The 12608-nt window shown below is 38.1% G+C and overlaps 1 protein-coding gene across 2 annotated transcripts in view; it reads left to right on the plus strand.

Moving 5' to 3' along the window:
* The first annotated feature begins 361 nt into the window (after nt 1-361).
* LOC120081265 (protein unc-13 homolog) overlaps nt 362-12608 on the plus strand; it is a 70901-nt gene continuing 58654 nt past the window's right edge. Inside the window, exons 1-9 of one of the 2 annotated variants that reach the window (XM_039035992.1) lie at nt 362-621; nt 804-894; nt 1040-1215; nt 1295-1359; nt 1537-1879; nt 2224-2290; nt 3126-3279; nt 4065-4232; nt 4356-4466. In XM_039035992.1, the coding sequence (XP_038891920.1) occupies nt 887-894; nt 1040-1215; nt 1295-1359; nt 1537-1879; nt 2224-2290; nt 3126-3279; nt 4065-4232; nt 4356-4466 (1092 nt within the window). In that variant the 5' untranslated portion in view covers nt 362-621; nt 804-886. Of the gene's footprint in view, nt 622-803; nt 895-1039; nt 1216-1294; nt 1360-1536; nt 1880-2223; nt 2291-3125; nt 3280-4064; nt 4233-4355; nt 4467-12608 lie in introns of those variants that run through there. The other variant, XM_039035993.1, reaches the window with a different exon arrangement.

Consider the following 12608-nt stretch of genomic DNA (forward strand, 5'->3'; position numbering starts at 1 on the left):
CCATTTTTTCTTTCAATATTTGTATCCAATATTTTGTGAAGAAGAAGAAACAAAGCCACAAAATCCAAAAGAAAAAAAAAAAGCTAAGCAATTGATTTGAAACCGACTCTTCAAGTATTAACTCTTCCTCACAATTGTACCTGTGATCGATGGAATTCACGAAGAAGGAGAAAGAAGAAGAATGGCGAGGGTAGTTTTGGAATTTTTTAAAAAATATTCGTTAAATAGTTTGTATTTTTCTTTTGGTCTATTTTTGATAATCTCCCTTTCTTTAATAAAAAATTACTAAAGAAAAAAGAAAAGAGCATTTGAAAGAAAAAAAAGATAAAAAACTCATTATTTAATGAAACTCACGGCCACATTATGTATGAAGGCCCGAAAGCCCAATTAAAAATAAAAACCCCTAACCGTAAATACTATTATCCCATCTTCTCCCAGACTTCCACGCACACCCACTTTCTTCACGATTCCGCATTTCCCCCTCCACCGATGTGAAGGTTTGACCACGCTTCTCTCCCTTTGTTGCCGATCTCGACGTTTGGGCACGCCTCTCTCTGCCGCTGCTGTCAAAGTTGTTCGATCTTCCCTCCCTTTGCCGAAGCTCCCTTTCCATCGCCGCCGGTTCGTTTAAAAGTTTGGATTTATTATTATTATTATTATTTTTGGGGCACGGATTCTTGCGTGTCTGACACGTGTCAAGAGCGTGTCGGACGTATCAGTGTCCGACACGTGTCCACATTCGATTATCAGTTGGCCATTGCTCTTACATATTACAGTATATTTATTTGTGGGTTTGCTACCAGAACAATTCTTAGCTCTCAGAAATGGAGCGGATGCACATTGTCTGAAATTGAGGGATTCACTTTTAGTACCATCGAGCTTGACCATGGAAGAGTAAGCGTCTCTCGAATATCTAGTGACAATCTTTATGAAAGCTAGAGAAATGGAATGCTTATAAGTTTAGTGTTACTAGTGTTTGCCTATTTGGACTTCCATTTCTTTTGTTTTGGATGAACGATGTAGTCTACCTTCCATACAGGGAAAATGCCATTGAGCTTTTGCAACGCTACAGGCGGGATAGACAGACACTTCTTGATTTTGTACTGTCTGGTAGCTTGATAAAGAAAGTTGTAATGCCTCCTGGTGCGGTCACCCTCGATGATGTGGATCTAGACCAAGTTAGTGTGGATTATGTTCTTAACTGCGCTAAAAAAGGTGATTTGACATGTTCATTCTTTTGTTTTTAAGTTTCATCCATTTAAAAAACATTCTTATGTCATCATCTGTTGAACAGGTGCAATGCTTGAACTATCTGAAGCCATTAGAGATTATCATGACCTTACGGGGTTTCCTCAGATGGTAAGTATGATTTAAATGCAGCCCCCCACTCTTCTCTTAGTCTTGTTTTCTTTCTTTCCTTCACACGCTGTAGGTTTTCTGAATGTAATGTTTCTCCCTGCCGATCCATCTATCGTATTTGATCTTATTCGTGTCAAGAAACCACTGCTAATCTTTAAGTTATCTTTGACATTCCAGAATAATTCAGGTTCTGGGGATGAATTTTTCATTGTTACGGATTTAGATTCTTCAGGGTCACCTCCAAAAAGGGCACCGCCTCCTGCTCCTGCTTTCACACCTCCTCCTGTCTATACACCTCCAGCAGTAATTGCATCACCACTTGTGCCCACACCTTCACTAACTGAAACAAATGTATCTAGATCAGAGTCTTTTGAGTCCTCCCAAGCTCGGGAATTGACCGTGGATGACATAGAAGATTTTGAGGATGATGAAGATATTGAGGTTAATAGTATGAGGATGTCAAGAAGAAACCCAAATGACGTAGCTGATCTTGCTCTCAAATTGCCTTCTTTTTCAACAGGTAGTAATAAATTTATTGGCTGATGGATTGTTCATCTGTGTTGAAAGTGCTGGAGCTGTGTAGCTATAGATCCAAAGAAAGCAGCAAGCATGCCTAGCTGCTTATTCCGATGTTCTCCAAATCTTTTTTACTTTCTAGGGTATCTAATGTAACTACACTGATTGCCTCCATCTGTTTTTAGGTTTCAAAGCATAGTAAGTTTTGAGGTTATATCTTTCCAATTGTTTGACCATATTCCAACTGCATTTAATTTTCTGTCTGCAGAAAACATACTCGGCTGAGATTATTAATTTAAAGTAGAACATTGGAGAGTGGGTTTTAACTTTTTTCTTTATTTGTTATAGGAATTACAGATGACGACCTTCGAGAAACAGCATATGAGGTTCTTTTGGCTTGTGCTGGGGCCTCGGGGTATAGCATCTTATCTCGTGTTTTTTTCTTTTCTTTTTTCTTTTGGACAGAGAAAAATAAGGCACAAAAGAAAATAGAATTCTACTTCTTGTGATGTAGAAATATTCAATTTGAAAGTGTTGCTTTTAGCTCATCAAAAGACCAAGATAATGCTATAGGTACTTGGAGGGCTCGAACTTGGATAATAGGTATTTTCAATAGGAATGAATACATAAAACTGATATTTCAGATTATAAGGCATAAATTGTCATTAATCTTTTAAGCAGGACTTCACGATTGTTTCATGATGTTCAATATTCAAAAACAGCATCACTATCCTCCTTAATGTGATCTTGTCAATAGGATTTTCCCGATTTTCTTTTGCAGCAGCCATCGGCCTAGACAAAAACATTGGTCTGATACATATGATGTAGCCTAGGATCCTCACCCCTCTTCCCATAGGCTATTTCCCTCTTTCTTTTAATATATCTCTGTTTCTTGTATATGAAAAGAAGAATCTCTAAGAAGTCTCCAAAGTTTCTTATTCATTAAAGAAAAAAAAAAACACAACTACGACAACAAAGCATAATGGTGGTTTTCGGCCAACTAATTAGCTAAAGAAGTTACTGAGAAACAATAGACCACTCAAGTAATTAGTAAACTGCAAGCTAGTACAAGATCAACTAATAATGCTAAAAGGCAAGGTAAAATAAAATACATGTTTAGCCTTTTAAGTCACTGCATCATATTCTTGTTATATCAATCAGTTCCTGTTTTTGTTAGCATTTGGTGCTCATCTTCACATTATATTTTGTTATTTCACAATTTCTTAAATCTTTGTTCACTATTTAAATAGGGGTCTTATTGTACCATCAACAGAGAAGAAGAAAGACAAAAGGTCTAAGTTGATGAGGAAGCTTGGACGTAGTAGTAAAAGTGGAATTGTTGTTGAACCTCAACGTGCACCTGGGTTAGTTGGGTTGTTGGAGACCATGCGAGTACAAATGGAGGTAGTTCTATTATTCACTTTTTGTCTTGATGCGATTATAAGTTTTAAACTTGATTTACATGCATGGCAGATTCTTAAGTACTTGCTATTATTTATGGATGTTTAGTATTCATAGAAATGAAATATAACATATGTTGCATACAATTCATTCAGTAATTTGACTTTGTTTGTAAATAAGAAACCAAGTTTTCATTGTGAAAAAAATGAAAAAAAAAATGTACAAAGACATACAAGAAAAAATAAGTCCACAGAGGAGTACTTGACAACCTACAAGAAAGGACTTCAATCCAGAAGAATAATGATTTAGCCTAAGAGATAAAAGAAGAGAAATCTCCCATAATAAAATCAAAATCCTTATTATGTAACAAAAGTTATGAATCTTAGAAAACAAATAGAGAATTGTTAATCAAACTAATCCTAATCCTAAATAATCAAAGGTACTGATCCTAATCTTAAGAAATCAAGGAAACTAATCATAATCTTAATCAAGATTCAAGAAAACTAATCCTAATCTTAATCAATTAAGGATTTAACCAAGATATCCTAGTTTACTCTAATCCTACCATGTCAAATAGGATCAAGTTGATAATTACAAAAAGTTATATTAATGGATGGCTATAATGAGGCATTAAACCTCACCACCTCCCACACCTCTTCTAAAGACCTCTCAACCCCTCTAAAGATCCTACTATACTTCTAATTTTTTTCAACACATTTGTTTCTCTGATTGAAGGAAAGCTTTATAGTTCATTTTTCTGCTAAGTTTTAGTTCCAATATATTTGCAGATATCCGAGTCCATGGATGTAAGAACACGGAAAGGCCTCCTAAATGCCCTTTCAGGAAAAGTAGGAAAAAGAATGGACACCCTCTTAGTTCCTCTGGAATTATTGTCTTGTATCTCAAAAACAGAATTTTCTGATAGAAAAGCATTTTTACGCTGGCAAAGACGGCAGGTAAGTTTTTTCTTTCTCTTTACTTATTCTCACTCTCTCTCTATAAATTTTATGATAAACCCTTGATTTGACGCATCAAGTGCTCAGTCTTCCTGCTGAGTATGATATTTTATATACGTACAGCTGAACATATTGGAGGAGGGGCTTATTAATCACCCTGTTGTGGGATTTGGAGAGTCAGGGCGCAAGGCAAGTGAGTTGAGAATTCTATTATCAAAGATTGAGGAATCTGAGGTATGTTTTCTTTTCATTAAGTTTTATTTTTATCCAATTTTACTTAATTACTCAATTATTATGTTAATTTTCTTGTATGGAGATTTTTTCTGTTTTTTTCTCCCTGATCGAAAAACCGTTTCTCATTAAGTGAAATGAAAATCAAGGAAGGATGCTCGCCTCATAGGCAACCAGGGGTGCCTGATGCCTCAGTATCTTTTATTTCTCGACAAACAATCACATCGATGAATACAATGTTGGTGAATTTGAAGGAGATTTGGAAGGATAGGAATAATTTTATTTTATTTTCTTTTATTTTGTTTTTTTTTGAAAATGATACAAAACTTTTCATTAAGACGATGAAAAGAGACTATTGTTTCGAGATTCACCAACCATAATAGGGGATTTAAAAACATAAGAAGTAATTTAAAGCAAAAACAGTTCAGAAACGCAGAAGGAAATAAACTTAAAACAAGATCTCAACAATAGAATCTTAGACAGGCTTGATAAAAGCCAGCCAGTTGCATAGATCTCCTGGATAGTATGCCTTTCATACTTTTTGGAATGAAAACACCAAGAAGAAGATTTTAGCCAAACTGAATCGAAGATTGAAAAATAATGTTAGAAAGATTGCTAAAAGATGCAATGATTCCTTTCCATCCAAATCTCAGAAAGCAATGCTTTGACCATCTTAACCTATAGCAAAAAGCTTGGGAATTCCAATTGACACCACAGAGAAGTTGAAGAACATTATCCTTCCATGAATTGGAGAAATCCCAATTAATGTTAAAGGCAGCAAAAAGCAGGGATCAACAATGCTGGGAAAATGTACGTGAAAAAAGGATATGGCCAGTTGTTTCCCCTGCCTTGAAACACAAAGACCACACTGATGGCACAAGCATCTGACCTGGAAGTTTTCTCTGTAAGACATCAGTTGCATTGAGGCTTCCATTTAGCATGATCCACACTGGAATATTTGTTTTCTTTGCACTCTTAGTCTTCCAAACTGCATTGATGCTGCTGCTGTCCATTTTAGAGGAGGAAACTAAGTGCTTTGTCAGGGATTTGACCAGAAGGTTCAAGTGACCAACTGTGAGCATCTTCATTGTTGTTTAGTGAAAAAGTAGATATGGACTGCATCAGAATTCTAAAATCTCCTCATCCATCAAAAGCCTTCGAAAATTGATATCCCATGTAGAAGTGGAAGAGTCCCAATAATTATTAGTCGATCCCTTTTTGTCGGAAGCTATAGCAAATAACCGAGGGTAGATATCTTTCAAAATAGATCCATTGAGCCAAGGGTCTTTCCAAAAGTTAATTCTCCTTCCATTTCTTACTTTGAAATATGGTAAGCCTTCAATTACAGTCAGATAGAGTAGGTGCAGGTTGAATGAATTTTTGTCTCCTCTCGTTCGCGCATATATATATATATATATATATATATGTATAATAGAATTATTATTTTTTAATAGTAAACAAATTTTTAGAATCAGATTGGATGTTCATTATCATTATTATAATTTTCTTCATTAATGAAATGTTTCTTACCAAAAAATCATTCTTATAATTTTCTTTAATGAAAATAGAAGTATAGTTCTTTTGGAAAAAGAAGTTTTTGTGCCGCTCTTTTCTATGTACTAGTATTTTAACACTTGCTTTGCATGTTTTTTTTTATCTAAATAAATAGTTTATTTATTTTTTTATATGTAATATTCATGTATTGTTCAACTCAGAAAAAGAGAAATTGATAAGTGAACAAATATTGCAATTTATTTTTTTTAAAAAAGAATTATAGGATATAGTGATTGCTTTTATAATAATAATAATTTTCTTGTTATTAATATAATAGAATATAAAAATATTTATAAAAATGAATTTATGAGGAAAAGTAAGCAATCAAACCAAAAGTTATAAGCAAAAGTACGAAAATTATTAAAGGAGAAAAACAAATAGTTTATTGAAAATGAGTATAAAATTGATATTTATTTAGTTGTTGGAGACAGAGTAACAAAATTCTTGAAATTCTAAGACTTAGATATTTCATTATTGATTATAACTAAAAAATAATCATAAGTTTTGAATTTTATTTATATTAAAATGAAGGGATAACTTTTAATAAATTCAGCCTAAAATCTATCCTACTTAGTGTGTTCCAAGATTTTCCTTTTTTGAGAATGAAATCATCAATGCCAATGTCAACAAAACATACATTTCCTTATTCCAAAGAAGAATGATGCCATGGAAGTGGGGGATTACCGACCTATTAGCCTAACCACTTGCCTTTACGAAATCATTGCCCGTGTGCTGTCAAACCGCCTTAAGAAAGTCCTCCCATCTACCATAATGGCCTACCAATCCGCATTTGTTGAAGGAAGACATATCTTAGACGATTCACTGATTGCAAATGAGATTATTGAACATTGGCATTCTAGTAAAGCTAAAGGGGTGGTGATCAAACTTGACATTGAAAAGGCAAGGTGGACTGGGATGATCTTGATGAAATTTTGAGTCAAAGGTTTTGGTAACAAATGGAGATGCTGGATTGGAGGTTGCATTTCTTCTATCAACTTCTCCACCATTATAAATGGAAAACCCAAAGGGAAATTTAAAGCCACTCAGGGCCTTTGACAAGGCGACCCACTCTATCCGTTCCTCTTCATCATCATTATGGACAGTCTTAGTTGAATTCTCTCATTGGCAGGTGATACGAGCTTCATCTGTGGTTATGAAGTTCCTAGATCTACTCTCAACATCATCCACCTCCTATTTGCGGATGACACTCTTCTGTTTTCCTCCTACGATGAGAGGAAGATTGAAAATCTTGTCAATCTTAATGGCCTTTTTGAAGGAGCTTTTGAGTTGAACATTAATAGGCACAAATCTTAGATCGTATCAATTGTGATAATTCATGGGTTTATTCTATTGCTGCAAAATATGATTACAAAGTGGGATAGTGGCCTGTCACTTACTTGGGTCTTCCTTTATATGGAAAACCATCTTCCACTACCTTCTCGCAGCCCATTTTGGACAATATTGAAAAAAAAAAAAAACTCTTGGGCGGAACAACTTTCTCTCTGAAGGTGGCTGGCTATTAGACCCTTCTCAATGCCACTCTTACAATCAGCCCATCTATTACCTATCACTTTTTCATGCTCCCACAAAAATTATTGATGATATTGGACGTTTGTTCTGGAACTTTTTGTGGTCTGGCCACCGGGACAAAAAATTGTCTCACCTTCTTAGATGGGGTTGCATCAAGAAGCCTTTGGAAGGAGGTTTGGGAACTTTTGACATCAATCAACATAACAAATCCCTCTTGGCTAAACGGCTTTGGCGTTTCCACCATGAAAAGGAATCGCTTTGGCGTATCATGATTAAGGGGAGATATGGCTCTCCACATTATGACCTCAAGGCTTCTGTTGGAAGGTAATCTTCTTCTAGAAGTCCTTGGAAATACATTCTGCAGCAGAAGGACCTTATTTATGGCAACATATGGTGAAACATTGGTAATAAGTCATCTATCTTTCTGCATGATATTTAGTTTGGTGAATCCCCCTTCAAACATGTCTTTCCAAAGCTTTACCTTCTGACGGGCACTAAAGATGCACCTGTGAAGGTGGTCTGGAATTCCGATCAATGCTCTTGGAGGCTGAATTTTAGAAGACTCCTTAAGGATGATGAAATTTTTGAATAGGTTGCTTTCACTCAACTCATTCCTAATCTGTTTGTAAGGCCTCCAATTATAAAGACTTGCAAACGTAGGGGCAAGAAGGAAAACAATGAAAGAGGAAAGGATTAAAAGGAAAGGAATTTAGTGTTAGTTAGCAGTGGGATCCGTGGGGCCCAGCTGAAAATGAGGTTAAAAGGGGAGGCTACCCTGTGTAGGGAAGGGGGAATTTTTCTGGTAAGGTTGTTAATGGAGAGGATTTTCCAACCCTCTTGAAAGTGTTGGTGGTTAGGATATCTTTTTGATGTTTTTTCTTCTTTTTCATATCAGACTAATGAATGATCTTTTCTCTTGTAATATCCTTTGAAATTCATAAATAAATTCTATCAGAGGATTACTTTGTTCTTGGAGAGTTGTGGGAATTCTTTTTTGGTAGGTGGAGTCTTAACAAATTGGTATCAGAGCCGATTCGATAACATTGGGGAAAATGCACGCGGAGAAGAAAAGAGAAATGGAGGAAAAGATTGAGAATAATACGAAATGTATCACAGAGCTACAGGAAGGAATGGCTGAGATGAGGAAGAGTCTGGAGTGAATTTCTGTCAGGGTGCAATATTTAGCTGAGGTGAGGGATAAGGAAACTTCCAGCACCACCGGAGTCACATCGGATTCCAAATCGGAAAAAGGGGGGAAAAGGGTGAAAGTTCCTAGATATCGTCGAATGGGAACGCGATCGACCGTAGCAAGTATAAGAGGTTGGAGATGCCAACTTTCTCAGGGGAACATCCAGATGCTTGGGTATATAGGGCGAAGCATTTTTTTTGAGATACTAAAAAAAATGTCTGGTTTTGGAAAAAATGAAAGTGTCGATCATCACATTCTCGTCGGAAGCAGTTGCCTGGTTTCGTTGGGCTCATAACCGCCAATCAGAACATGGGAGGAAATAAAAGGGAGGCTAATTGATCGATTCCTCCCCACCCAAGAAGGTACGCTTCTTTCTCGTCTTTTGCGAATAAAACAGGAAGGAACCTATGAGGAATATTAGAAGAAGTTTGAGACTTACCTAACTCCTTTACCGACGACAGCAGAGGAAGTCTTAGAGGAGACTTTTTAAATGGGCTTGCACCGGAACTTAAGGCTGAAGTCGTTAATCGTCACCCTGTGGGTTTGGATGCATGTATGAGGGAGGCCCAAGCAGTAAGCGACCGAAATCTTGCGTTACGTCTTGCCCAAAAGAATTGGGCCTAGGCCCAGCATTGGCCCGGAAAGAAGCACCTAAACAGACAGGCACCAATGAGCCCAAAAATCAAGCAGCAAAACCCTTAAATGAAACACCCTAAAAAACGTGTTGTTACCTGAAAAAAAGGGATGGGAAAGGGAGAGAGACCGTATCGGAGGCTGACGGATTCAGAGGCGAAGGAGAAGAGAGAAAAGGGCCTGTGTTTTTTATGCGATGAAAAATACTCCCCAGGGCATCGTTGCCAGTTGAGGGAAAAAGGGCACCGAACTTGTTGATCTATCACGACAAAGAGGAAGTCGAGGAGGGCTGTGGCGGGAGTGAAGAAGCCGAGCCAGAGATCAAGTCATTGGATGTCTTTGACAGCATGGAAATATCTTTGAGGTCCATACTGGGATTGTCCGGGAAGGGCACCATGAAGCTGAAAGGGGTATTAGTCGGGAAGGAGGTGGTGGTTATGATTGACTGTGGGGCGACACAATTTTATAATAAAAGATTGGTGGACGAACTGAAGCTACTGTTGATTAATACCTCCAATTATAGGGTAGTGGTAGGAAATGGAGATGCCATCCGAGGGAAGGGAGTTTGCAAGTCAATAGTAGGGATGTTATCGGAGTTAACGGTCACGGAAGACTTCTTACCACTGGAGTTGGGGAGAGTTGACCTAATTCTAGGTATGACATGGTTGTGCAACATGGGGTATATGGAGGTTCATTGGCCCAGCCTCACTATGACTTTCACGTCAGGACCACACAAGATCACTTTAAAAGGGGATCCTATATTGACAACTGCAAAGGTATCTTTTAAAGCTCTCACACAGACATGGGATGTAGAGGACTTGGGATTTCTGGTGGAATTCCAACATGTTGAAACAGAGATTCAGGAGGGAAAGAGTAGTGGAACAGGGGATCAAGGACATATGGAAGTACCTCTATTTATTCAGAATTTGATGGAAGAATTCAGAGATCGATTTGAGATTCCAAAGACCCTGCCACCCAAATGGAAGGTCGACCACCGAATTTTGACCCGAGAGGGGGAGCCGTCGGTGGATGTCAGGCCATACCGGTATAATCATGATAAAAAAAACGAAATAGAGAAGTTGGTTTGTTGAGCGTGGGAATTATTGGCCAAACCACAGTCCATATTCAAGTCTAGTGTTGTTAGTAAAAAAAAAAAAAAGATGGGGGCTGGCGGTTCTGTGTGGATTATAGGAAGCTAAATCAGGCTACCGTTGCGTATAAATTTCCTATCCTAGTAATAGAGGAGCTAATTGATGAGTTGCATGGATCCATGATCTTCTCCAAGTTGGATCTTAAGTCAAGCTATCACCAGATATGGATGTGTACGAACCGGACATGGAAAAAATAGCCTTTAGGACACATGAAGGCCACTACGAATTCTTGGTGATGCCATTCGGTCTGACCAATGCCCCAACCACCTTCCAATCACTGATGAATCAAATTTTCAAACTGTTCTTGAGAAGGTGCGTACTTGTATTCTTTGATGATATATTAGTTTACAACCCTAATGAAGATACACATGCTAAGCATTTGGGAATGGTATTGAATGTTTTGTGAGATCATCAACTCTTCGTAAATCAGAAGAAGTGCACATTTGGACAGCGAAGGATCCAATATTTGGGGCATTGAGTTTCAGCAGAGGGGTCGAAGCAGATGTTGATAAGGTGAAAGCAATGATGCAATGGCTGATTCCTAAGAATGTGTCGGAGTTAAGGGGATTCTTAGGCCTCACCGGATATTACCGAAGGTTTGTAAAAGACTATGGCAAGATAGTGACTCCCTGACCAAATTACTTCAGAAAGAAGCCTTCCAGTGGAACGAGGAAGCAACCACCGCCCTCGAGTCTCTTAAGCAAGCCACGGTAACCGGTTTTGGCACTCCCAAATTTTGAGCTGCCTTTTTGTTATAGAGACGAATGCATCGGGAACAAGGCTGGGGGAAGTACTTATGCAAGGTCAACGACAAGTGGCTTATTTTAGTCAAGGCTCTGTCAACCAGGGCACAGGGGAAATCCATTTACGAGAGAGAACTTATGGAAGTGGTGTTATCAATTCAAAATTGGAGACCATACTTATTGGGTCGAAGGTTTACGGTGATCTTTGACCAACAGGCACTTAAGTTCCTATTAGAACAAAGGGAAGTCCAACCACAGTTTCAAAGATGGCTCACTAAGTTATTGGTGTATGATTTTGAAATCTTGTATCAGCCCGGGCTTAACAACAAGGCGGCAGACGTGTTATTTAGGAGACCTCAGGAGGCTGAGCTCTTGACTATAGCTGCACCTTCACTCATTGACACCTTGAAGGTTCAACAAGAAGTGATGGAAGACGAGGAGTTACAGAAAATTAAGAAATTGGAAAGGATCCTACCAGTGTGGCCAAGTTCTCGTTAGAACAGGGGATACTATTTTATAAGAAGAGGTTGGTGTTATCTCACAGGTTCTAATACATCCCCACCTTGCTAGCAACATTCCACGATTCAATACTTAGAGGACATTCAGGCTACTTGTGAACTTACAAAAGGTTAGCTGGGGAACTATACTGGAAAGGAATGAAAGAAGATGTTAAAAAACATGTAGCTGAATGTATGATATGTCAAAGAAACAAAAGTGATGTCGTGACCCCTGTTGGATTACTCCAACCTTTACCCATTCCCGATCGAGTATGGGAGGACATCTCGATGGATTTTGTGGAAGGATTACCCAAGTTTTTCGGGAAGGATTCGTTAATGGTAGTTGTGGATTGACTTAATAAATATGCGCATTTCATTCCACTTTCTCACCCATGCACGACTAAGAAGATAGTAGAGGTATTCATTTGGGAAGTGGTGCACCACCGTGGTTTTCCTCGCTCCATTGTATCTGATAGAGACAAGATCTTTATGAGTAATTTCTGGATGGAGTTCTGTGCAATACAAGGAGTGGCCTTGAAGCGAAGTATGACTTTCCACCCTTAAACGGATGGGCAAACCGAGAGAGTCGACCGTTGTGTCGAAACGTACCTACGTTGCTTTTGTAATGAACAGCCTAGGCAATGGTTTGAATCAATATCTTGGACGGAATATTGGTATAATTCGACATTCCATGCCTCCATCAAAACAACAGCATACGCGGTGGTATTCGATCGACCAGTTCCTCCCTTAGTTTCTTACAGAGATAGAAGGACTTCTAACGATACAATAGAGCAACAACTACTGGAGTGAGATCGGGCCTTAGTAGCTTTGAAGGAACATTTGACAAT

The sequence above is a fragment of the Benincasa hispida genome, chromosome 7 (genome assembly GCF_009727055.1).
Source record: "Benincasa hispida cultivar B227 chromosome 7, ASM972705v1, whole genome shotgun sequence".
NCBI lineage: Eukaryota > Viridiplantae > Streptophyta > Magnoliopsida > Cucurbitales > Cucurbitaceae > Benincasa > Benincasa hispida.